This window comes from Salminus brasiliensis, chromosome 15 (genome assembly GCF_030463535.1).
Source record: "Salminus brasiliensis chromosome 15, fSalBra1.hap2, whole genome shotgun sequence".
Classification (NCBI taxonomy): Eukaryota; Metazoa; Chordata; class Actinopteri; order Characiformes; family Bryconidae; genus Salminus; species Salminus brasiliensis.
In genome coordinates, this window is record NC_132892.1 from 4,380,148 (window position 1) to 4,406,560 (window position 26,413).

The 26,413-nt window shown below is 43.9% G+C and overlaps 1 protein-coding gene across 2 annotated transcripts in view; it reads right to left on the bottom strand.

Moving 5' to 3' along the window:
• The window catches only part of grin2ab (glutamate receptor, ionotropic, N-methyl D-aspartate 2A, b), a 147,817-nt gene extending 121,846 nt beyond the window's left edge, over window positions 1-25,971 (bottom strand). Inside the window, exons 1-3 of one of the 2 annotated variants that reach the window (XM_072656630.1) lie at window positions 25,071-25,971; window positions 24,366-24,565; window positions 9,540-9,938 (exon numbers count right to left, since the gene is read on the bottom strand). In XM_072656630.1, the coding sequence (XP_072512731.1) occupies window positions 9,540-9,920 (381 nt within the window). In that variant the 5' untranslated portion in view covers window positions 9,921-9,938; window positions 24,366-24,565; window positions 25,071-25,971. Of the gene's footprint in view, window positions 1-9,539; window positions 9,939-24,365; window positions 24,566-24,718; window positions 24,879-25,070 lie in introns of those variants that run through there. The other variant, XM_072656631.1, reaches the window with a different exon arrangement.
• Between the last annotated feature and the right edge of the window lie 442 nt (window positions 25,972-26,413).

Sequence of the window (26,413 nt, forward strand, 5' to 3'; positions counted from 1 at the left end):
GCTCTAGAATGTCAAACTGTATTCAGATACAGTCATAGTTGAATGATGAGAGTTCAAGGTACAAGGAAGTGGCAAACCGTGAAGCTCAAACGCTGACCTTCCTTCAGGAGAATATGGCGTCGCTGATACTGGAGAGCAGCTCCTCACCGCACCTCAGACTCCGCTACTAATGGAAATAATGGCGTCCTGTAGCTGCTCCCCGCATCAGATTCAGACCCCTGACTCTGGTCTACAAAGCCAAGACTGGACCAGCCAGCCCCTCCGTACTTGATGGCGATGGTCAAAAGCCGATCTGCACCAAGAGCCCTTCCAGCTTCAAGTACGGCTCGGCTCGACCCGCCATCCTTTAAGATCCACAGAAGACGAGCGTCCAGACTTTTTTCTGTCCTGCACCGAAGTGCTGGAACGAGCTTCCCCTGGGTGTCCAAACAGCAGAGTCCCAGAGACCCTCCTCTTCCGTATTCAGTATTATGGTCTCCTTATTGACTTGTGTTTAGTAGAGTCTAAGATTAGAGGATCTTTGAACTATTAGTCTATTCAAACTAGCTGAAGTTTTTCTTGGGTAAACAGTGAAGCACTTGTGTAAGTCGCTCTGGAGAAGAGCATCTGCTAAATGCCTTAAATGTAAATAGGGGTTGCTACAAGAACCAGGCCTCATGACCTCATGGCTTTTTCCTGTGCCAGTGTCCACAAAAGGGGAGCTCAAGCGCTGGGAGGACTCACGCTAGGCTAAAAGCTACCAGTTTTTCCCATCTGTCCAGTTTCTCGACGGCCTCGAAAACAAACAGGACTACTTCAGAAACCTCAGAGACCTTTTCGTTTTTTTACAGGGAAGACTCAAGAAAGCCAAACTGGGGATGCAAGTGTGGTGAGGCTAAAAGCTAACCAGCTACAATCTCTTCAGCTTGCTAACAGCACACTGCACGGGACACAGAGGGAGGACGGCAACACTGACTGGTGGCTTTGCCAGGGTGTTAATAACTGCATAAACCAACCGAAGCAGAGCTTTGCATTTATTTTTTATTTATTTTTCATGAAAAGGCCAAAAATTTCATTCTAAGGTAAACATATGTCACATACTTACTAACTTAAAACATCAAGTAACAGCTTAAATTCTCATTGAATGCGTCCTTTCAGTGTAGAACATCCAAATAATAGCACTGCTGTTAGCTTAGCACAAGAATCCCACACTAGAACAGGTGGCAGGTGGGCTTTTTCGGCTAATTGCTAACCTAGTTTTTAACATTTGAGGTCTGAGCTCGAGTCCTAGGTCTAGTAGTCACGGCCTGTCACGGCAAAATACCGTAGATACACAGATGCAAACTCTCCATCGTCTACAAACATCTCCATTACAACTCCGTGGATCCGTCTGGCCTACACAGGAATTCATAAAAGGCCTCCTGCATGGGATTTGCATTCTAATTATGGATCCCTAAGAACTATATCCTGTCTAACTGGCCAGTTCGCTTGGCTCTCAGGTCCGACTTCACTTAGCGCTCACTGCTGTGGTACAAAACACATCACTTCGGCGACTAAAAGCCAAGCGCTCTCCCTCAAATGAAGCGGAAAAGGCCGCCGCCGAACATATGCATAAGTGTTCAGTGTGTAGTTTTGTATGCATGGAGATTATTCATCGCTGCCTGCTTTCCCTTTGTGTCGAGAGCAGCCCTGCTGTAAAATGAAAGATAGAGAAGAGGGGAGGGGTGTAGGGGGGTGCTCAGTCGCAGGAGGGCGAAAGCGAGTGTCGGCGAGGGGGCTGTGTACTGTTTGAGTCGTGCCGCCCGAGACGAGCTGCTCCACGCGGTAGCGTCTCGGAGCGTCTCTTAGCTTGATTATTATGCTGCTGGCTCCGCCGCAGTACACCCAAGGCCTAACGTGCCTGAGCCGAGATAGAGGGTGTCGTTTCAGGAAAATGAGGGAATAAATAAATTATGAACAACAACAAAAAAAGGCATCGCATGAATATTCAGCATCACAAACAACCCTCCCAAAATTACAATCACAATAAATAAATAAATAAATAAATTACAAAATAAAATCACACCCAACACTTAACGAGCTCCATTAATCATCCCAAAGCTAAAGAGTGAGTGGCGTCAAAGCTAAAGATTCCCGATCTCAGGTGCCAAGCGAGAGCCCGTCCGAGTCCTCGCGAGTTCCGATCACTTTGAGGTTATTACATCAGTGTTTAAGAGAATAAATGCGTCTAATAATATCACATCACTGTTCGAGAGGGTCGTTTGAAGTCAGCTGAAGCGGGTGATGCAACGGGGTGACATGGCAGCTGGCAAAGGGCTGCTGTGTTTATGGACATAGACTGAGCGGTAATACGCTTTGTTAATAGTCATATAGCGGCTCTCCGCAGTTTCCACCTCGGCCTCAGTCCGGAGAACAAAAGCCTTTTCATCATTAACTGATAACGCCTTCGATAGACAGTGTTAGCCAGCGCGGCTTAGCCACGCCTTAATCTGAGCTCCGGGCAGAGGGATGAGCTAACGAGGAGAGGAGGTTTCTAGCTTTGTAGCTTCGTGCTGGAAGAAGAAGCAGAAACCGCTGTATCAGGAGGGAGGAAAGAACGGATGCCATCCAGGCCTCTAACAAACGCATCCTATAATAACACGCACTTAGACGGGTAGTCACATGTTGGCGTGTGAGCTTCTTCTGTTTAGGACCAGAGATGCTAGGCTAACGTTGCTAACGAGAACTAGACTCAACTAGACTGTCATGGCTACACTTTTGAGAATAACACTGTTATGGTTTTCTGTGGTTTCCACTGGGATCTGTGAAGACACTATGGCATCTTCAATGGCACCATTTAAAGAACTGCTGTCTGAAGCACCATGCTAATTGGTGGGGTATAAACCTCCCATTCGGTGATGTCCTGATTCAAACTAGTGGACTGGGATGGAGGCCGATCCAGGTATGTAGTAAAAGGTGGAAGGCTCGATTACCAATCGCTAAGGATCGAATATGTGTGCGGATCAGACCATTTTCAGCCCAAATGTGATGCAGTCCCTCATTCAACCACTAGGTGGCACGTCGGCGGGACATCAACAAAGCCAGTGTTGAAATCTGCATCAGTGTTGGACACAGATGGAGATGGAACCCATCCATGGTTGCAGAGACACACACAGTAACAGTGAGCACACATGCCCGGTGTGGTGGGCAGCCATCGCTCCTTGCTCGAGGGTAATACTGAGAATAGAACTGAAGATGCTAGGCTAACGTTGCTATCATCGGTCATCGGTCTCGACTCCGCACTGCCAAGATCTTGATTTTACTGCAGAACTTGGTCAAGAAACGACGTAAACCAGTTTGAAAAGGTCCAGCGTAGCAGCCTAGCATCTTCCGCTGTTAGCGAACGAAGCTAATGTCAGATCTCAAGCATGTCTTGTCTGACTGACCTTGTGACTGATCTTGTGCATTTGATTTTTAAGCTAACATACACCTAAAATCATGAGGAAACCCGTGCTTCTGACCAGATAAACAACCAATAAACAGACCGGACTTTCCATTTGATGCTCTTCCTTTCGCATCTGCAGATATTCTAATCTGGTGTAATGCGAGCGTTCCGTCACGTCCATGCAGATCAGCTGAATTTGCTGTAACCAACTTGTTGCCAGCCTAGCTGGAAACAAAGAAAGACAAAGAAAACAGACGGAGGGCCAGTGACAGGCAGGAGGACTGGCAATCTGACAGCCTGTATTTGGTGCAGATGGCCTCGCTGATACAGTGTATCTGTCAGGCATTCGGAACGGTGTCTAGTTTAATGCCTTAAAACCAGGGCTGAAAATATCCAGTGTCCACTTTTTCATCGTTCACACAGTGGCCAACATACCTGATTCGAAGACAGGTATGATGAAATATTTGGAATTAAGTGGCTGGGGATAAACTTGCCGGGTAAATTAGGCCAGACACTGGTGTAGCAGGCGCCTCCGCCCTGCCATGAGGACAAGTGCCACACCTGTTCCTCGACTTTATGGGCCAGTTTTTCAAGACACCAGTCTAAACCGCCAGGGGACAGAATGTTGCCTGGATCTAAGTGATGGTTCAGCCAGAAATCTAATTTATTCCGATATTTTTAGTCTGTTTTCATAGATAACAATGAGTCATACAGTGTCAGAACCTGCAGGAACAAACAACCCAACTGCTCAGTACAGTTTTGAGGCAAGTGGAAGAAGATACGGTGCTTCTAATGGCTTTTTTTTATTTTGAGGGATACCATAGAACCCACACTGGGTTCTGTGAAGACACTATGGCATCTTCAATGGCACCATTTAAAGAACTGCTGTCTGAAGCACCATGCTAATTGGTGGGGTATAAACTTCCCATTCGGTGATGTCCTGATTCAAACTAGTGGACTGGGATGGAGGCCGATCCAGGTATGTACTAAAAGGTGGAAGGCTCGATTACCAATCGCTAAAGGTCTAATATGTGTGCGGATCAGACCATTTTCAGCCCAAATGTGATGCAGTCCCTCATTCAACCACTAGGCGGCACGGCCACGGAACATCAACAGAGCCAGTGTTGAAATCTGCATCAGTGTTGGACACAGATGGAGATGGAACCCATCCATGGTTGCAGTGAACACAGACATACACACTAGTGATCAAACACACACACAGTAACAGTAAGCACACATGCCCGGAGTGGTGGGCAGCCATTGCTCGAGGGTAATAGTCCGGTGCTCTAACCGCTGAGCCACCACTGCCTGGTGCTAACGTGTCTCGTGGAGGAAGCAGAGTAAAGACTTCTACCACCATTAAGCGGCTACCGCTCTCGAGGGTACATCACTCAGCCCAGTACAGTATCAGAGTAGTGCATCAGCAGAACTAGCAAACCCCGCTACTGACACTCTGAGCTTTACGCTCGCTCCTGGTGCTTGATTGGTTGATTAAAAAAAAAGCCCATTTTAATACACTGAGAGACATGTGCATTACCAAATCAGCCCGGAAATAACAATGTGGGCATGTAGCTAATCAGTGATCGCTATTGGCCCAAAAAACACTGATCGGTCCATCTCCAGTACATACAGGTTGCCTCACCAGTGACCCTGCGGCACCCTAGTTCTGGGTCAAAACAGGCGTTTAAAAGTGTGATCAGAAGAAAAACTTGATATCCTGAAGTCGTAGAACAAGATTAGGTGGCCTAAAACCTTTTAGTTGGTCTTCCGAAGTCAAACGTTTATTGTCAAATAAAGAGTAAATCAGGCGATTTTTGTAAAACACCTCAGAACCTTTACATTTACGATCTTTATACGTGACGGTTTAGTGAACCTGTTGCCTAGCCCACACTACCACATTTGCTTTTCTCGACAATCACGAAAGGTCTCATGTTTTCAGAGATATCGTAAACGAAGACCTTCCCAGATTTTCCAGTTTGTGGTGTCAAGAAACCAATCGTTCGCTTTTTCCGATCTTCTCCCAGAGTAGTCGGCAATTGATGTAAACATGTAAAACACCAGCGACCATGCTGCGCCCTAGTTCTGGGTTAAAACAGGCGTTTAAAATTGCGTTCAGAAGAAAAACTTGATATCCTGAAGTCATAGAACAACATTAGGTGGCCTAAAACCTTTAAGTTGGTCTTCCGAAGTCAAACGTTTATTGTCAAATAAAGAGTAAATCAGGCGAAAATAAATCAGCGCACAGCGAGTTTTGTAAAACATGGTGGTTTAGAACCTTTACATTTACGATCTTTGTACGTGTCGGTTTAGTGAAACTGCTGCCGAAAACAAAAGGTCTCATGTTTTCAGAGAAATCGTAAATGAAGACCTTCCCAGATTTTCCAGTTTCCAGTTTGTGGTGTCAAGAAACCAATCTTTCGTTTTTCGATCTTCTCCCAGAGCAGTCGGCAATCGATGTAAACATGTAGAACATGTTAAATATTTACGACTTAGCATCCTATAGTGTGGGGTGGATACCGATCCTCCTGTGGGAAGCACAACTTTGACCCCATGCCTACAAGACTGTCAACTAATGAGAGCCAAGCTGGACGGGACTAAAACCATGGCTTCATCCACATCCTTTTCTTTTTTTTTCTCTTGGCTTTTCTGAGCAGAAATCTCTCACTGCTAGCATATCACTGGTTTTGCGGTCATCCGCCATGTTTGTTTACATTCAGTTTGAGACTAAACTCCTTAAAGTCTCAAAAGTCTGTGGTGTTTAATTGGGGTCTAAAAATCCCGTACTGTGAACCAGGCCCAGGAGAACTTAAATAGTTTGTACCTTCAAGCTTCAGACACCAAACAAATCTTGAGGAGAAAAGTGTAAAAATGTTTGGCCAGACCACTACTGTTGAGACCATGGCCATTTCTGTGCTTACTGAGTCACAGGGTATGACCTTAAAACACAGCGGGTGTGTTTGGTAAACAGTCGTAAAGGTCAGGCCGTGTTTTTTGCTAGCAGATAATTTCGCCCAGCCAGATTCAACCATATTGGAATTGTCATCCTTACGAAAGTCGTAAAGAGTAGTACGACTATTCAGACGTGAAGGTCTTGGCCAACCTGGCTATTAGCTTCAGGCGTCTCCAGGCGTTTCAGCCATTAATTGGAATGAATCCATAAATGAGATATATTTCAGTTTGAGTTAAGTTAAGCAGACGCTTATTTGTTTGTATGGGTTTTGAAAACTGCAACTGTTGCTTTTGGATCTCTAGGTCTTTAAACGGCCTAATTACCACAGTTGTTGTCAGTCTCTGTTATTACTCGCTGCAGAGGCTTAGCGACCATTAACTGCTGCCAGCACATCACTTTTGTGAAGGCAATTTAGAGCAATCCTAGAGTTCAGATTTTAGCATGTTATTATTCGGGTTTTATTTACTCATCATGGTGATGGCTTTTCTGTAATAATAGCTGTAATAATATTTCTCAATTATGATGTCACATCCAGCGTCTGGCTTGGGTTGAATAAGTCGCCAGGCAAAACACAGGACAAAAGTCCACATATTTGGAGGCTGACTTTCTGTGTTTATGGACAAAAGTCCACATATTTGGAGGCTGACTTTCTGTGTTAATGGACAAAAGTCCACATATTTGGAGGCTGACTTTCTGTGTTTATGGACAAAAGTCCACATATTTGGAGGCTGACTTTCTGTGTTTGTGGACTTTCGTCCACATATTTGGAGGCAGACCTTCTGTGTTAATGGACTTTTGTCCACATATTTGGAGGCAGACCTTCTGTGTTAATGGACTTTTGTCCACATATTTGGAGGCTGACTTTCTGTGTTTGTGGACTTTTGTCCACATATTTGGAGGCAGACCTTCTGTGTTAATGGACTTTTGTCCACATATTTGGAGGCTGACTTTCTGTGTTTGTGGACAAAAGTCCACATATTTGGAGGCAGACCTTCTGTGTTTGTGGACAAAAGTCCACATATTTGGAGGCAGACCTTCTGTGTTTGTGGACAAAAGTCCACATATTTGGAGGCTGATTTTCTGTGTTTGTGGACAAAAGTCCACATATTTGGAGACTGATTTTCTGTGTTTCTGGACAAAAGTCCACATATTTGGAGGCTGATTTTCTGTGTTTATGGACAAAAGTCCACATATTTGGAGGCTGACTTTCTGTGTTTGTGGACAAAAGTCCACATATTTGGAGGCTGATTTTCTGTGTTTGTGGACAAAAGTCCACATATTTGGAGGCTGACTTTCTGTGTTAATGGACAAAAGTCCACATATTTGGAGGCTGACTTTCTGTGTTAATGGACAAAAGTCCACATATTTGGAGGCTGATTTTCTGTGTTTATGGACAAAAGTCCACATATTTGGAGGCTGACTTTCTGTGTTTATGGACAAAAGTCCACATATTTGGAGGCTGACTTTCTGTTTGTGGACAAAAGTCCACATATTTGGAGGCTAACTTTCTGTGTTTGTGGACTTTTGTCCACATATTTGGAGGCTGACTTTCTGTGTTAATGGACAAAAGTCCACATATTTGGAGGCTGACTTTCTGTGTTAATGGACAAAAGTCCACATATTTGGAGGCTGACTTTCTGTGTTAATGGACAAAAGTCCACATATTTGGAGGCTGACTTTCTGTGTTTGTGGACAAAAGTCCACATATTTGGAGGCTGACTTTCTGTGTTAATGGACAAAAGTCCACATATTTGGAGGCTGACTTTCTGTGTTTATGGACAAAAGTCCACATATTTAGAGGCTGACTTTCTGTTTGTGGACAAAAGTCCACATATTTAGAGGCTGACTTTCTGTGTTTATGGACAAAAGTCCACATATTTGGAGGCTGACTTTCTGTGTTTGTGGACAAAAGTCCACATATTTGGAGGCTGATTTTCTGTGTTTGTGGACAAAAGTCCACATATTTGGAGGCTGACTTTCTGTGTTTGTGGACAAAAGTCCACATATTTGGAGGCTGATTTTCTGTGTTTGTGGACAAAAGTCCACATATTTGGAGGCTGATTTTCTGTGTTTGTGGACAAAAGTCCACATATTTGGAGGCTGACTTTCTGTGTTAATGGACAAAAGTCCACATATTTGGAGGCTGATTTTCTGTGTTTGTGGACAAAAGTCCACATATTTGGAGGCTGACTTTCTGTGTAAGGCGACTTATTTAACCCAAGCCAGACGCTGGATGTGACATCATCATTGTGACATCATAATTTTCCAGTTTCCAGTTTGTGGTGTCAAGAAAACAATCTTTCGTTTTCCAATCGTCTCCCAGAGCAGTTGGCAATCGATGTAAACATGTAGAACATGTTTAATATTTATGACGTAGCATGTTTAATATTATGACCGATTCTCCTGTGGGAAGCACAACTTTGACACCATGCCTACAAGATTGTCAACCAACGTGACGAGAAATGGCCATGGTCTCAAAAGTAGTGGTCTGGCCAAACATTTTTACACTTTTCTCTTTAAGATTTGTTTGGTGTCTGAAGCTTGAAGGTACAAACTATTTAAGATCTCCTGTGCCTGTTTCACAGGACAAGATTTTTTACAGTACTGCTTCGTCTTATATGATTAGAGCTCGGCCAGTTATTTGGACAATAATGAGGCATATATTCAAATAGCGAGAATGCTTGGCTTCCGCAAAACATCTACAGAAACTCGCCTGGAACATCCGACGCTATCCAGGACGCAGTGCAGGTATGCAGTGCATTTCGTGTGGGATGTCAATACTGCACAAGCCAATCATCTAGATCTTTGGTGTATGATTCAGTTCGATCAAAATATCAAGTCGGTCAAGCCAGGTTAAGTTGTTGAGTACCTAGGATCAATAGCTCAGGTTTAGCTGGTCCAATGTCCACAGTCCACTGTCCTGACAAAGCTGGTGGACCAGCTTGGTGAAGATCCAACCAGTTCCAACCAACCAAGCTGGATAAAAACATACCTCATGCTGATCAAGTGATAAGCAGTTGGTTTACCAGCACAGGGTATGTCTTTAGCTTCTCAATCACCACGACCATCTGAAACCACCTACCAGCACATGGTGTGTAAACACAAATCTACCACTGGGGACACCAAAGTTCAAAGCGAACCCTCCACTCATTGGTCACCTGACAGACAGAAAGCCGAGCGCCTTACCTTCTCGGCCATAGTCATGGCGGAGCCGCCGTGGATGCCCAGTATGGGCATGGAGGTCTGAGACGAGACAAAGTCCAGCATCTGAGCTATGGCTTCTTGGTCCGTCCCGTCGCCGTACACCAGCCCGTGCAGTCTCTGCCGGGACATGAGCTCACACAGGTGCGTCAGCATGCTCCCCGGGTCCGTTTGGTTCACCTGCACGCCAAGCACGCTCACGTCCAGGGGTGCGCCGACCCCGCGGGCGGGACGCAGGGCTGAATCCGGCACGCCCCGCGTCTGGCCCAGGATCACCGCCACACTCAAAGAAGGGGGCTTCTCTGCAGCCCTGGACCAACCGAGTGAAGCCCAGATGATCACCACCAAACGGACTACGACTCCCATGATTCTCAGCTTCAGCCCCTGCAAAGACCAGAAGAAACAACAACAAAAAAAGAGAGCGCAGTCAGTTTTAGTGAAGCTTTGAAATCACTTGACAAAACAGAGCAAACCGGAAAGGAGCTGAGGGTCTGTTTATGGTGGTCATTTGGAGACCACCGTTTTTTTCTCCCGCCCTAATAAATGACATAAAGCCAATACTTTCCAATTAGTGAGAACTGTTTAAAAGGTTTGGGGGTTCACTTACTGCGAATTAAGCGCACTGAGTGATTTACCGCCCGACGATGGCCTACTTAATTGATAAGCGTCTTGAATAGTTTATAGTGGCGTATGGCTGAATTTGATGGCTGGCTGATTCCAGATGTCTAGTGTGGCTGTGTCTTAAAGCGCAGTAATTATTGATGGCGCCAGGCAGTAACTTTAGTACATCACAGCTCCGTGAGTTGAGAACAGCTTACGTAGGGTTAAGAGCAGAAGTGCTGTGGCCAGCGAAATAAGCTGAACGATGGACAGCTCGCCAGAGATTTCAGGAAAAAGGTGGTCATTACACAGTGCTGGCAACCAAGGTCCAAAATCACAATCCAAGAAACTGGGCAGTGGTGGCTCAGTGATTAGAGCGCTGGGATATTGATCACATGGTGATACGGTGATGCTATGCTTCCCGGGCCCACTAGATTTTGGAGCGTTGGATGAAGCGCCATCCATCATTTCAGAGAGCACAGTTCCACTGCTTCACAGCTCAATGCTGGGCTTTATACCCTTATAGCCCACGCTTGCCATTAGGCATGGTGCCAGGAGGTTGGTGTTTACTTCTCTACAGGAAATAGACGAGCTGTGTGCGTGCTATTGGCACATCCGTGTCAGCAATGGGTGCAACTGTAAGTAGCTGAATGGGTTCAGTATTCCACTATAACTATAACACTGCATTGTGTAATCATGTATCCTGGTATTTTAGTGTTTCTAAGGTCGACTGAGTTTGGGAAATATATATATATATATATATATATATATATATATATATATATATATATATATATATATACTTTAACTATGACACCCATTTAGACTTAAGAAACAGAGACAGGAGGTATGCTGATATTTTGCAACTATATTTTACAGTATATATATATATATATATATAATACTGTAAAATATAGCTGACAATTAAGAAAGTACTACTATCAGGTATATTTGAAATCCTACATATAAATAAATAAATGTGTGTATGTATATATATATATATATATATATATATATATATATATATATGTAGAATTTAAAATATACCTGATAGTAGTACTTTCTTAATTGTCCCTTTACATATATATATATATATATATATATATATATATATATATATATATATATACACATGTGTATATGTATATATAATACATAATTGTGTGTGTATATATATATATATATATATATATATATATATATATATATATATATATACACACACACACATATAAATACACTGTAAACTATGGCTGTAAAATATCAGCGAACCTCCCGTCACTGCTTCTTATGTCTGATTGGGTGTAATAGTTGGCAACACAGTAGCACAGGTACAGGTACTGTAAAATATCTGGTGATTTCAGGGAAGCGTGACGACCCCCGGATGGTCCACATTTTGATCTATCCCAGCATCCAACACACCTGAACACTGAACAGCCCTGGGCCGATTATATATTCGTTATATTACCATCAGGGGAAATGTGAGCTGTACAGCTTTTTACAAAGTGCTTCTGCAAAGATTCTTTATTAAAGGCAATAGTTCCACACAGAGCCACCATAACTCAGAAAAACTAACACTGCAGTGCTAAGCTGGTTATTTGACTAGTTAAATAGTTCTTAAAATACAAGAAAACCTCTTTAAAAATATTTATTTTTAATATTACAACAAAAATAGCACCAAAAGGAGTCAGCGGAGTCTCTCAGGAACCTTCTTGCTCAGAGTGTACACTCTTAGGGTGTTTTCACACTACAGCTTTTTTCCGGACCCTGGAGCGCTTCCTCTGCGAGTTCGGTGCGTGTTGTGAGAGCTGTTTTCGAGCCCGGGAGCGGTCCAGAGAGCCGATCTCTGGTTCTTCTGGAATCCGTGGTCTGGGGTTCGCTTCAAGCGGACTCTGGGGCGGCCTGTTGCAGGTGTGGGGTTGTGTCATTGGTTCATATTGTCATGTGACTGCCTCGCCTTATCGCCTAAACCGTCTACTACATGAACGGCTTCAAGTGTTGCAGCATGGGAAAATGCCACGACTGCAGAAAAGCTGTGTTCTAACAGTTTGTATCCAAGGAAAATAAGGAAAATTCCGACCGTAGTGGTGGAGCGAACTTCCCCTGGGGAAGTCGCTCGTCGCTGTCTTCAAACCCAGACTGAAGACCCTCCTCTTCTGAGAGTACTTGGGTGAAGTGTAGAGTATTATGGTCTCCATATTGACTTGTGTTTAGTAGAGTCTAAGATTAGAGGGGGCTTTGAATTATTAGTCTATTCAAACTCGCTGAGGCTCTTCTTGAGTAAACAGCGAATCACTTTTGTAAATCGCTCTGGAGAAGAGTGTCTGCTAAATGGCGTGCATGTAAATGAATAAACGGATGAATGTAGACCCTACCATTTAGCAAAATCCATGGTTCATCTGAAATTCTTCTGTGTCAATGCAAACCAGCGATAATGGGACCCTCCCCAAAGCAAGCCCAATATCTGTTGTATTCGGGACAAGTGTGAAGATACCCTTAAAAAAAGATTGTTTCGAAAAGAACAGTGACCTTTATCTGCTTTAGTAAAGTAGACCAATTCAATGACGAGAACTTCAAGATCCATTCAAATGCAAACATGGTTCTTAGCCTGGTTAACAGATCCTTAAATAAGGAAATGGTTTGTTTAAATGGTTCTTTAAAGAATATTTCTAAGTAGTACCAACTACTGTAAAAAGTCAGTGAACTGCTTTTCCGCCTGTATAGAACCCTTATTGTTTAGACTGTAAAGTTCTTCAAAGAGCTCTTCAATAAAGAACGGCAACCATTAGCTCTTTTAGTACCTAGAACATTTCTTCTTAAAGTGTTGCACTCTTAAAAACATATTTTAAAAAGAATTTCTTCTAAGGTTCTTTAGTAAAAAAAAGCAACTCATCCTCTAGTAAAGAAAAATGGTTGTCAAGACAACTTAATAATTTTAATGCAAAAAACAAATGTTGTTTAAGTCCCTATAATAGTATCTAGAACATTTCTTCTTAAAGGGTTGCACTCATAAAAACATTCTTTAAAGGTTCTTTAGTAAAAATACCAACTATAAGATGTTCTATGTAGTATCATGACATTTCAAAAAACATTTTAATTGTTCCTAGCCTGGTTAACATTTCTTCAAATAAGAAAAACCTTTTTTAAATGGTTCTTTAAAGATTTTTTTAAACAGTACCAAAATGAATTCCACTACTGTAAAAAGTCAGTGAACATCTTTCCCTCCTGAATAGAACCCTTACTGATTAGACAGTAAAAGTTCAAAGGGTTCTGCAAAGGTTCTTTAATAAAAAAACAACCATTAGCTCTTTTAGTATCTAAAACATTTCTTCTTAAAGTGTTGCACTCTTAACAACATTTTTTTAAAAAGGATTTCTTCAAAGGTTCTTTAGAACAAAAAAACAAAAAAAAAACAGCATGTAGTATCATGACATCTTAAAATATTATTTTAATGTAACAATTGTTCCTAGCCTGGATAAGAGTTCTTTAAACAAGGAAAACCTCTTTAAATGGTTCTTTAAGGATATTTCTAAATAGTACCAAAATGCATTCCACTACTGTAAAAAGTCTCTTATATAGAACCCTTATTGTTTAGACTGTACAAGTTCTTCAAAGAGCTCTTCAGAGGTTCCTTAATAAACAAAAGCAACCATGAGCTATTTAGTACCTAGAACATTTCTTCTTAAAGTGTTTTAAAAAAATAGTTCTTCAAAGCTTCTTCATTAAATAAACAAAAAAAAACAGCAACCATAAAATTGCTGTGATGTAGCACCATAATATCTAGAACCATTTAAATTGTTCTTAGCCTGGTTAACATTTCAAGTCAGTAGACCCCATTTTCACCTAAACAGAAGCCTTATTATTTCCTTACTGAACCCTTGTTTTCCTTATTGAAGTTCTTCAAAGAATTCTCTAAAGGTTCTTTAATAAACGAGAGCAACCAGGAGTTGTTCTATGTGGTATCATGACATTTTGAAGAACCATTTCAATGCAAAACGGTTCTCTACCGTTTAAGGATACTTCTAAAAAGCACAGAAAAAAGCTTCCACTACAAACAGGTCAATGAACCGCTTTTCAGTTCCACATAGACCCCTTTTAGCTTAGAGTGTAGGGTAACAATCACGTGTGGGACGTCTTAACCAAATTAGGATCACGATAATGTTGTTTACTGCAATAATACTGCCGTCTAAGAGTGTGTTTATACTAGTAGTTTGGTTCCTTCTGTCCGGATCAAGCAAGAAAATGATGCACCGTAGGATTTTAGTCCTGGTTTGCTTTGCATTCATGCTGACACATCTGCAATCAAACCAAAACTCGGGGAAAAAAGGTGCTGTAGGTCGTGTGTATGACAGAAGAACAATAAAAAACCATCTAGGCTGAACCTGGCTTATTAAATCACATCATTTTGGATCATGTAAATGTGATAATTCTTTTATTGCCAGTAGAATATAACACGTCTTCACTTTACTGAGGCCACTGCACTACTGAATGCTGTTCTAATGGTTCTAATAGGCTTAAAGCACTGTGCGTACTAGTGTGTGGTAGTGTGTGGTAGCGTGTGGTTTGGGAAACAGCCCCGCTAAGCTAAAGCGCCAGACAGAAGACAAAGAAGCACAGGGACGTGGGCTCACCCATGCACAACTCTATCTGCAACAAGGCCTATAACACAACCATCTGCTGACAAGCGGTCCTGCCTTCGGTTCATTTAAAGCGCACCAGAGTCTGTTTAGAAACGGGCCGAGACCCACCTGCTGCGCACCGTAGTTTAAAAGGCTGCGTCCATGCTTGCTCTAATGAAGCGCACTAACGGAGCAATCGCACCAGGGGTCGTTTTAATCCGAGCAAAGTGGCACTTCTGCAGGAAGTAGGATATTAATAAAAAAAAAAGGTTAATCAACGACTAACTGAGGTTTCATTCAAAATCTGAAAACCTCAATAACTTAATAATGATGGAACCATTTGCAGAGTTAATGAACTGAGCAAAAAGGTGAGATGCTCTTACACCTTTTACTAATTACAGTTGCCATTTTTTTACTTTCTGGCCCTTGAAGGACCTGCCCAGCTTAATTTAACTCCAATCTAGTCACTGGGTGTCACTGTATCTGTGGGCTCCTCCAGCACCACTCCTGAAGCGAGGCCCTGATTGAAGAACACTGCCTGGTTCTTCCATTAACACATTTAATAGGTTTTATACAATTAAACGTGAAGGAGAACTTTCTTAATTGCGAAGTGCTTGTCGGCCCGCTAAGGGATCCAATTCCTATTTACTGGCGCATCGCAACGTCAGACGACAACCTCAACCTTCTAACAATAGCAGGGGAAAAAAAAAAAGCCGAATCCAATCTGCGCTCATTAACGCCATTCAAAGTAATTGCTTAATTGGTTCCTTTGATGGGTGCCATGGTTGTTTGTGGCGTTTAAAAGCCTGTGCATGCCTGGCTGGTCACTGCAGACATCCAGAGACAGGCACTTCTGCTCTGCTGCCCCTGGAACTTTCTCATTTAGTACGCTCGCTAACGCCCGTAATTAGCATAGTCAGGGAGCAGGCCTAGCAAAAACACCCGCACCCTTCAGGCTAGCCCGGAGTAGCACTTAGCATATGGAAACGCAACACGGTTCTCTGCATCTCTCGCTCTTTCTCGGCTCCTCTCTCGGCCTCTTTTTCTCTTTCTGTGCCTTGCTTTATGTGTGTGTGTGTGGGGAGGGTTTTATTTAACGTAGCTCCTGTAACTGCTGTAAATGCATTAGCATTTACTGCAATTGATCACATTTGCTCATGCGTTGCACAGCTCTGAGAGAGTGCTATGTGAAGCTGTGTATTTGGGTTTTACCTACACACAATATGTGCATGTATATATATATATATATCAATCTTTCAGAAGGTCTCAGAGAGTTCTTTGGATCTGACCATGGTGATACCACTTATCATATAAGTATCAGCAGGAAACGGCATTAAAAAGCCAATCAGCATCGAGCAGGTGAACAGATGTCAGATCAATACCTGATGGTGTACCTACTGGACTACAGCTGGACTACACAGCGGTTAGAGCACCGGGTTATCGATAACAGGGTTGTGGGTTCGATTCCCGGGCTCGGCAAGCTGCCACTGTTGGGCCCTTGAGCAAGGCCCTTTACCCTCTCTGCTCCCCGGGCGCTGGAGTTGGCTGCCCACCACTCTGGGTGTGTGTGTGTGTGTACTCACTGCCCCTAGCTCACTAGTGTGTGTGTGAGTGTGTGTTCACTACCACAGATGGGTTAAATGCGGAGGACCCATTTCGCTGTACAGTGCACACTGTACAGTGACAAATACGTGCACCTTTTTTACTTTGACAATCAAGGGGAAAATGAGAGCTAAGGTACCGGCTCACGTCCGAATCGAATGTTTGTATAAGGTAGGTATTGTTGAAATGGGAATATTAACATTAACCATTAAGAGCAAGCCTTAAGCATTACCATAGTAAGTACTAAGCAATAAGAGCATGCATTAAGAGTAAGACGCTTGAAACTAACAAAGAGACATAAGTTCATATGACAGGTTATCACGCTGGAGTCAGATGGAGGAAGTGGGTTTGCAGAATATAGGCCGCAGGCAGATACGCGCCACACATATATAGACAGTCGTAAATACATATCAAACATGTTGAAATAGCATAAGAGAGACAAATAACTCAAAGTATAAGGTATGGAACTGAAGGGCGCTGCCAAGGTGGGGTCCTCTGCTATGTAATGTATGGTGTTATTTGCAGACTTGGGATCTCATCTCATCTCTGCGCTGTGACTTGGCATCCCCGGAGAGCTCTCGGAGGGTAAATAAAGCTTGTTAATTTAAGAAGAACTTCGACTGAAGGGAGCCACTTTAACACTATAAAATGTGGCCTGCTAAGGTAACTTGGAAATATATGTTTTTCATTTGACTACAACTACTAACTAAACTGTCGTCACTCCTTAAAATCATGAGACATGAAAAAGCCAAAATCAGGCTATTACACACAGTTTCTCCTCAGAACTAAAATATTAAGGGAAGATAATCGTAAATAACCTGCATACGTAAGGCAGCGAAAGTTAAAATCAACACTGCCTTCATGAATCGGCAAGCCGAAGGTACCTTAGCAGCCCGCATTTCATACAAACACTCGACTCGGACATGGCCCGGTAGGCATGCCTGAGTAATTTCAGGCACTGGTTTGGTTTGGTTTGCTCGTGACTGGTAACAGCTGTGAGTCTGGAGAGGGATCTAAGAGAACTTCTAGGAAGTTCAACCCAAAAAAACAGACACCCATACACACACACTACTGATCAAACACACACCGTGACAGTGAGCACAACAGTGGGCAGCCAGGGAGCAGAGTGAAGAGCCTTGCTCAAGGGCCTAACAGTGGAAGCTTGCCAGGCCCGGCTATTGAACCCACAACCCCGTCAACGATGGCCTGGCGTGCTAACCGCTGAGCCACCACTGCCCCCAAAGGAGCCAGGGAGCAGAGTGGGTGAAGGGCCTTGCTCAAGGGCCCAACAGTACTGAACCCACAACCCTCTCATTAATAACCTGGTGCACCACTGCCCCCACTAGCCGGAAATAGGGTTCATGAACAGCAAGAGGCGGTTTGGTGTCTATTAGGTGGCCTCGCGAACGCGCGAATCCACCAGTCTGACGAACTCTGGATGTGATTGACGTATGATCTGGAAATGAGGTGTAATGCAAAGGGCGGAGTCTAAAGATTCAGGAACACGTGTGTATTTCACAAAGATACTTATACAAACACCGAGACGCATCTCTAACAGAGGGCTAACGAAGAACGGCGTGATCAGCCAGTTATCAGTGGACTGTCAGGATTTTGCGCTTCTTACAACCTGCACTTGTATCTGGCCTGATCCTGACTGGAAGCTCCTGACTTGAAGAACTGTCAGTCCTCCAAAATCAAGCATGCTTGTCAAGTCTCTTTCACACACACACACACACACACACACACACGCAGTCAGTCAGTCAGTCACTCACAGAAGCACAGCCCTGCGACTTTTCCTGCATCAGAAATTCAGCAATGCAGCAGAAAGTTGCCTTCTTGCCAAACATGAGTAAATGTTTGTGTGAGTGTTTGTGTGTGGGAGAGAGCTTCAGACCTCATCTCTCGGCATACGCCTAGAAGTACCCACCACAATCCTGATGACCTTTCAAAGTCCACATTTCATAATTCAGAAACATGCCTGGACTGCCAGCAGAGATGCCGCGTGGCGCGGTGAGCTGAGCCCGGCCGCTGAAGATTGGCTGTTGCGGAGCAAATGAGCGCGGCTCGTGGGCGGATTACTGAGCTTGACTGTGTGGAAGGGCGAGGGGTCAACAGCTACAAGTACTCTCAAAATAAACACCTGTCCCAAGCCGTCCTCACACTCTGCAGCACACACTCTCACACATGCACGCCTGTTCCCGGATGGGATCAAGTGTACATGAGGTCCCTGGGGGAAACTTCCTTCTTTACAGGTGCCGCTGTGTGATTTCTTTTCCGGACAGGCCGGCGTTTTATCTCCTCCCCCTCCCCAAGAGCCTCCAGCTAAAATGTTAGTCCCAAGCTAATACAAGAGCCAAGACCTAAAATTAGTCCCAAACCAATACAAGAGCCACCAGCTAAAAAGTTAGTCCCAAGCTAATACAAGAGCCAAGACCTAAAAGTAGTCCCAAACCAATACAAGAGCCTCCAGCTAAAATGTTAGTCCCAAGCTAATACAAGAGCCAAGACCTAAAATTAGTCCCAAACCAATACAAGAGCCACCAGCTAAAATGTTAGTCCCAAGCTGTTTCAAGAGCCAAGACCTAAAATTAGTCCCAAACCAATATAAGAGCCACCAGCTAATATGTTAGTCCCAAGCTGTTTCAAGAGCCAAGACCTAAAATTAGTCCCAAACCAATACAAGAGCCACCAGCTAATATGTTAGTCCCAAGCTAATACAAGAGCCAAGACCTAAAGTTAGTACCAAACCAATACAAGAGCCTCCAGCTAAAATGTTAGTCCCAAGCTAGTACAAGAGCCAAGACCTAAAATTAGTACCAAACCAATACAAGAGCCTCCAGCTAAAATGTTAGTCCCAAGCTAATACAAGAGCCAAGACCTAAAATTAGTCCCAAACCAATATAAGAGCCACCAGCTAAAATGTTAGTCCCAAGCTAATACAAGAGCCAAGACCTAAAATTAGTCCCAAACCAATATAAGAGCTTCCAGCTAATATGTTAGTCCCAAGCTAATACAAGAGCCAAGACCTAAAATTAGTCCCAAACCAATATAAGAGCCACCAGCTAATATGTTAGTCCCAAGCTAATACAAGAGCCAAGACCTAAAATTAGTCCCAAACCAATATAAGAGCCACCAGCTAATATGTTAGTCCCAAGCTGTTTCAAGAGCCAAGACCTAAAATTAGTCCCAAACCAATACAAGAGCCACCAGCTAATATGTTAGTCCCAAGCTAATACAAGAGCAAGACCTAAAATTAGTCCCAAACCAATACAAGAGCCACCAGCTAATATGTTAGTCCCAAGCTAATACAAGAGCAAGACCTAAAATTAGTCCCAAACCAATATAAGAGCCACCAGCTAATATGTTAGTCCCAAGCTGTTTCAAGAGCCAAGACCTCAAATTAATCCCAAACCAATACAAGAGCCACCAGCTAATATGTTAGTCCCAAGCAAATACAAGAGCCAAGACCTAAAATTAGTCCCAAACCAATATAAGAGCCACCAGCTAAAATGTTAGTCCCAAGCTGTTTCAAGAACAAGACCTAAAATTAGTCCCAAACCAATACAAGAGCCACCAGCTAAAATGTTAGACCCAAGCAAATACAAGAGCCAAGACCTAAAATTAGTCCCAAACCAATATAAGAGCCACCAGCTAATATGTTAGTCCCAAGCTAATACAAGAGCAAGACCTAAAATTAGTCCCAAACCAATACAAGAGCCACCAGCTAAAATGTTAGACCCAAGCAAATACAAGAGCCAAGACCTAAAATTAGTCCCAAACCAATATAAGAGCCACCAGCTAATATGTTAGTCCCAAGCTGTTTCAAGAGCCAAGACCTAAAATTAGTCCCAAACCAATACAAGAGCCACCAGCTAATATGTTAGTCCCAAGCTAATACAAGAGCAAGACCTAAAATTAGTCCCAAACCAATACAAGAGCCACCAGCTAAAATGTTAGTCCCAAGCTAATACAAGAGCAAGACCTAAAATTAGTCCCAAACCAATACAAGAGCCACCAGCTAATATGTTAGACCCAAGCAAATACAAGAGCCAAGACCTAAAATTAGTCCCAAACCAATATAAGAGCCACCAGCTAATATGTTAGTCCCAAGCTAATACAAGAGCCAAGACCTAAAATTAGTCCCAAACCAATACAAGAGCCACCAGCTAACATGTTAGTCCCCAGCTAATACAGGAACCACAAGCTAACATGTTAGTCCCAAGCTAATACAGGAACCACAAGCTAACATGTTAGTCCCAAGCTAATACAGGAACCACAAGCTAACATGTTAGTCCCAAGCTAATACAGGAACCACCAGCTAACATTTTAGTCTAAAGCTAATACAACAACCACTAACTAACATGTTAGTCCCAAGCTAATACAGGAACCACAAGCTAATACAGAAACCACAAGCTAATACAGAAACCACAAGCTAACATCTTAGTCTAAAGCTAATACAACAACCACTAGCTAACATGTTAGTCCCAAGCTTACACAAACACCACAAGCTAACACAAAAAACACAAGCTAACATGTTAGTCCCAAGCTAATACAGGAAGCACAAGCTAACATGTTAGTCCCAAGCTAAAACAGGAAGCACAAGCTAACATGTTATTCCCAGCTAATACAGGAACCACAAGCTAACATGTTATTCCCAGCTAATACAGGAACCACAAGCTAACATGTTAGTCCCATGCTATTACATAAGACACTTGCTAACGTTTTAGTCTCAAGCTAATACAACAACCACAAGCCAACATGTTATTCCCAGCTAATACAGGAACCACAAGTTAACATTTTAGTTTAAAGCTAATACAACAACCACAAGCTAGCATGTTGCCCCCAGCTAATACAGGAACCACAAGCTAACATGTTAGCCCCGAGCTAATACAGGAACCACAAGCTAACATGTTAGCCCCAAGCTAATACAGGAACCACAAGCTAATACAGAAACCACAAGCTAACATTTTAGTCCCCAGCTAATACAACAACCACTAGCTAACATGTTAGTCCCCAGCTAATACAGGAACCACAAGCTAATATGCTAGTCCCAAGCTAATACAGGAACCACAAGCTAACATGTTAGCCCCATGCTATTACAAGAGCCACTTGCTAACGTTTTAGTCTCATGCTAATACAACAACCACAAGCTAATGCAAATGCATCCTCGTATTCATATTAAACACTTCACTGTAGATCAGCATTCGCTTAGGAAGACTCAGACTCAGCCATTCACAGGCTCTATCTAGTACCGAAACAGGGTTCTCTGACTCATAATAATAGAACCCTTTTTTAATGCACCTCAAACCATTAAATATCAGCTGAAATACAGTAAACTCTCCTCAACCGTGAAAAACTGTGATGGCTAGAGAACTGGGTCAGAACATCTTCTCCAAAACATCAGGCAGGTCTTGTGGAGTTTTTTGCAGTGCAGTGGTCTGAACCTACCAAAAGTGCTCCAAGATAGGAGAACATTAGGCATGTGGTGCTAATGTTATGGCCGATCAGTGTATGTTCTTTGACTCATAACCACAGTGGAACCTTTTTTTGGTGCTATGTAGAGCCAGTAATCAGCCTCGTGGTACAAAGAACCATGTAGGGGTAAGAGGGGTAACCTTTGTAAACTGTACACTGTACAATCTGTAAAATTTAACCAGGTAAAGAAACATTTACGAATTCGATTGTTTGTCCCAGCACTAAAAGAACCCTTGAAGAACCAAACCTTAGTTAAAGACATGCTTGGCCTGGATGGTAGAACCCCTGGGATGGGAGTGTGTAAGCAGTGCAACGTCCTAAAAGCCAGTAGCTACGTCTCACTTCACACCGACGTCCACTTTTAGCTCAAAGTGAACGAAAACGATAACGACCCTTGCTTGTAACCCGAAACCATGTTACAAGGAATCATGAAAAGCTCTAGAAGAACCTTCACTTCATGTAAAACTTCTTTAAAGATTTTAAAAGTTCCTATTGGACCACCAGAATGTGGATCCTCTACGGCATCCCTCAAGGAACCATGTGAAGCCCTTTCGTTTTTTTGGTTATTTTTTGGTTTTTATCGTAGAACGATATAACGTCCGAAAAGCCAAACCCTGCAGGCTGATTAGTAGCTACATCTCACTTCACACCGACGTCCACTTTTAGCTCGAAGTGTACAAAGAACCATAACGACCCTTGCTTGTAACCCGAAACCATGATACAAGGAACCATGAAAAAGCTCTAGAAGAACCTTCACTTCATATAAAACTTCTTTTACCATTTTTAAAGTTTCTCCTCACACGTCTCTATTACGAACCCCGTTCCTATTGGACCACCAGAGGGTGGATCTTCTATGGCATCTCACAAGGAACCATGTGAAGCCCTTTCGGTTTTTAGTTTTTTTTTTTTTCGTGGATTCATATAACGTCCGAAAAGCCAAACCCTGCAGGCTGATAAGTAGCTACGTCTCACTTAAAAACCGTCGTCCACTTTTAACTCCATAACGTGCACTTTTAACCATAACAACCCTTGCTTGTAACCCGAAACCATGTTACAAAGAACCATGAAAAGCTCCAGAAGAACCTTCACTTCATGTAAAACTTCTTTTAAGATTTTAAAAGTTCCTATTGGACCACCAGAAACTTCTATGGCATCCAACAATGAACCATGTGAAGCCCTTTCGTTTTTTGCTTTTTCGTAGAACGATATAACATCTAAAAGCCAAACCCTGCAGGTTGATCTTTTGCGGCATCCCACAAGGAACCATGTGAAGCCCTTTCGTTTTTTGGTGCTTTTTTTTCATAGAACGATACAACATCTAAAAAGCCAAACCCAGGCTGATTAGTAGCTACATCTCACTTCACACCGACGTCCACTTTCAGCTCAAAGTGAACGAAGAACTAGAACGACCCTTGCTTGTAACCCGACACCATGTTACAAGGAACCATGAAAAGCTCTAGAAGAACCTTCACTTCATGTTGAAGTTCTTTGACCATTTTAAAAGTTCCTATTGGACCACCAGAACATGGATCTTCTACGTTCTTCTACGTTTTTGATTTTTTTTTTTTTAAGCTCTAGAAGAACCTTCACTTCACGTAAAACTTTATTTACTATTTTAAAAGTTCCTATTGGACCACCAGAACGTGGATCTTCTACGCCATCCCTCAAGGAACCATGTGAAGCCCTTTCGTTTTTTTGGTTCTTTTTTTTTCATAGAACGATATAACGTCCGAAAAGCCAAACCCAGGCTGATTAGTAGCTACATCTCACTTCACACCGACGTCCACTTTCAGCTCAAAGTGAACGAAGAGCCATAACGACCCTTGCTTGTAACCCGACACCATGTTACAAGGAACCACCTTCACTTTATGTTAAAGTTCTTTTAAGATTTTAAAACTTCCTATTGGACCACCAGAACGTGGATCTTCTAGGGCATCCCTCAAGGAACCATGTGAAGCCCTTTCGTTTTTTTGATTTATCGTAGAGCGATAAGTGGAGCGGATATGAAGATGCATGCGTTAGTGTGTAAGTGTGTAAGTGTGTATGCTAGCTCCCCAACATCTCCCACTCCATATGCCTCCACGTTCCAACACACTCTTTTTTTAGCCTTATACGGTGGAGGAGGGAGGGGGTGGGGGGTGGGGTGGGGGGTATCAGGAAATGTGTTTGGCCAACGTGACTGCGCCCAAAAAACAGCAAGCCCTCCCCACTCCCTCCACCAAAATGTAAAATCCCCCCTCCACGGAGAAACGAGCGCAACAACAGCGCCCCCTGCCGTCCGTCAGTAGTCCGTCGCCTCGTGCTTCTTTTTTTTGGGGGGGGGGGGATCTGCTCCGGCGTTGGAGGCTTGAATTCCTTCAGGTTGGAGATGTGAAGTTGCCTCAGATTTGTTTATCCCCCCGTTCCACCTTAAATGGCGCAGCTCTGCCTCTCTGTGGGTAGTAGAACAGCTGAACTATTTAAGGATTTAAGGTGGAAGACAGAAACCTTCACCCAACTTCAGGTGGCCACCTACCTCTGGTGTCACGAGGTGCTCGTGGAGAAAGACACTCGGCCTCGTCGTTGTGGGCCATTTTGAAAACTCGGCGACCAAGTGCTCATATCATCCTCACACACTTGCAGACAGCGAGGTCTTTTTCCTCGACGCATGGTGGTCGTGTCCGGGTGTGGGGTTCTCGGCTTTCAGCGTTTTTTCAGCGTCTGGTTGAAGTTGCTCTGCAAAGAAGTCACAACAGAGCGACCTTAGGATTCAGGGTCTTCCCGCAGCTTCATGCTTTTTAGCCCATCTCTGGAGGACACACACACATATGCAAATATTTCCAAATAACGTGTGTGTGTGTGTGTGCATGTGTGTGGTATTCCCCTCACGCTCGCGCTGCTCTCTCTATGTAGGGCGCTCGCGCAGCAGGTGTTGCGCATTCAAAGGCTGCCAAAATAGAAATGATTATTATTTTCCTCTCTCTCTCTCGCGCGCGCACTCTCTCTCTCTCTCTTTCCCCCTCTCACTATATGTCTCTCTACCTTACCTCGCTCGCTCTCTTTCAAAATAACTCGTTGACAAGAAGTTACGAGACCCTCCTCCTCTCTCTCTCTCTCCCCCTCTCTCTCTCCTCGCGGAATGCTGAGGTAAGGTAAGGGAAGGTAAGGAAGGTGGGGGTCTGTTCAGTCAGAAATGAGACCCCCTTTTAACCTGTGAGGGATATAAACACGGCCAACTTACCCGAAACCACCGTCTTCTTCTCGTGTCGCCGACATTGCACACGGACACGCGCTCAGATCGTCCGCATCGAAGATCCGTTTGAAAAAAAACAGCCGTTAAAAAAACGAGCAGAGAAAAAAAACAACACAGCCGTTAAAAATCAGCCGTTAAATCCACGCGTCCGCGCGCTTGCCGCCAGCACGACGAATCGAGGAGGGAAACGGAGGGAGGGAACGGTCCAAACGACAAACCGACGTGATTTCTGAGTGAAATCTGAGGTAAAGTGTGACGGATCCGTTCAGACTGAGCGCGTGCGTGCTTTATTTCTCTCAGAAAACCATGTTTTTTTTTTTGGTCGAGTCTCGCGCGCGCGCGCGCGCTTTCCGTCCGTTCCGTTCCGCAGCGTTACAGGTCCGCGTGCCGCTTCTGAGAGGGATTCCGTCAAGATCAAATCCTCTTGAGGAGGGGGGGGGTGTGTGTGTGAGGGGGGGGGGGGGTGTTAACACACGCACACACACATATACACACACGCGCGCGCGTTCTCTCTCTCTCTCTCTCTCTCTCTCTCTCTCTCTCTCACACACACACACACACACAGAAGGAATGGAGCGCGCGACGGTGAGGAAACTTCACACGTCAGTACAGGTGGCCATGGTGGGGCTCGAGCGTGTGTCGTCGTCTTCTCTCTCCTCCTCGCGCAGGTTCTCGTTCCTGGCGACTGAACTCCGGCCCGAGCCGCGATAAACGGCCTCCCACGTCCGGTTCCGTTCGGCTCGCTTGGACTGCACGCAGGTTGAACACGCGCTCGTGGAGGAGATGTGTGTGTGTGTGTGTGTTTGTGTGTGAGTGCGCGCGCGCGCCCCTGTGTGTGTGCGTAACAGAGATAGTGAAGGTGAAGCCTGTCGCCTTGAAGACCTTGTGGATTTGAAGGGTGACGCCGAGCCGCCCAACTTTCCACCACGTTAAGACTCTACCTCTCTCTACCCCTCTCTCTCTCTCTCTACCTCTCTCTCTCTCTCTCTACCTCTCTCTCTCTCTCTCTCTCTACCTCTCTCTCTCTCTCTCTCTCTCTACCTCTCTCTCTCTCTCTCTATCTCTCTCTCTCTCTCTCTACCTCTCTCTCTCTCTCTCTATCTCTCTCTACCTCTCTCTCTCTCTCTCTCTACCTCTCTCTCTCTCTCTCTCTCTCTCTATCTCTCTCTACCTCTCTCTCTCTCTCTACCTCTCTCTCTCTACCTCTCTCTCTCTCTCTCTACCTCTCTCTCTCTCTCTCTCTCTATCTCTCTCTCTCTCTCTCTACCTCTCTCTCTCTCTCTCTCTCTACCTCTCTCTCTCTACCTCTCTCTCTCTCTCTCTCTCTATCA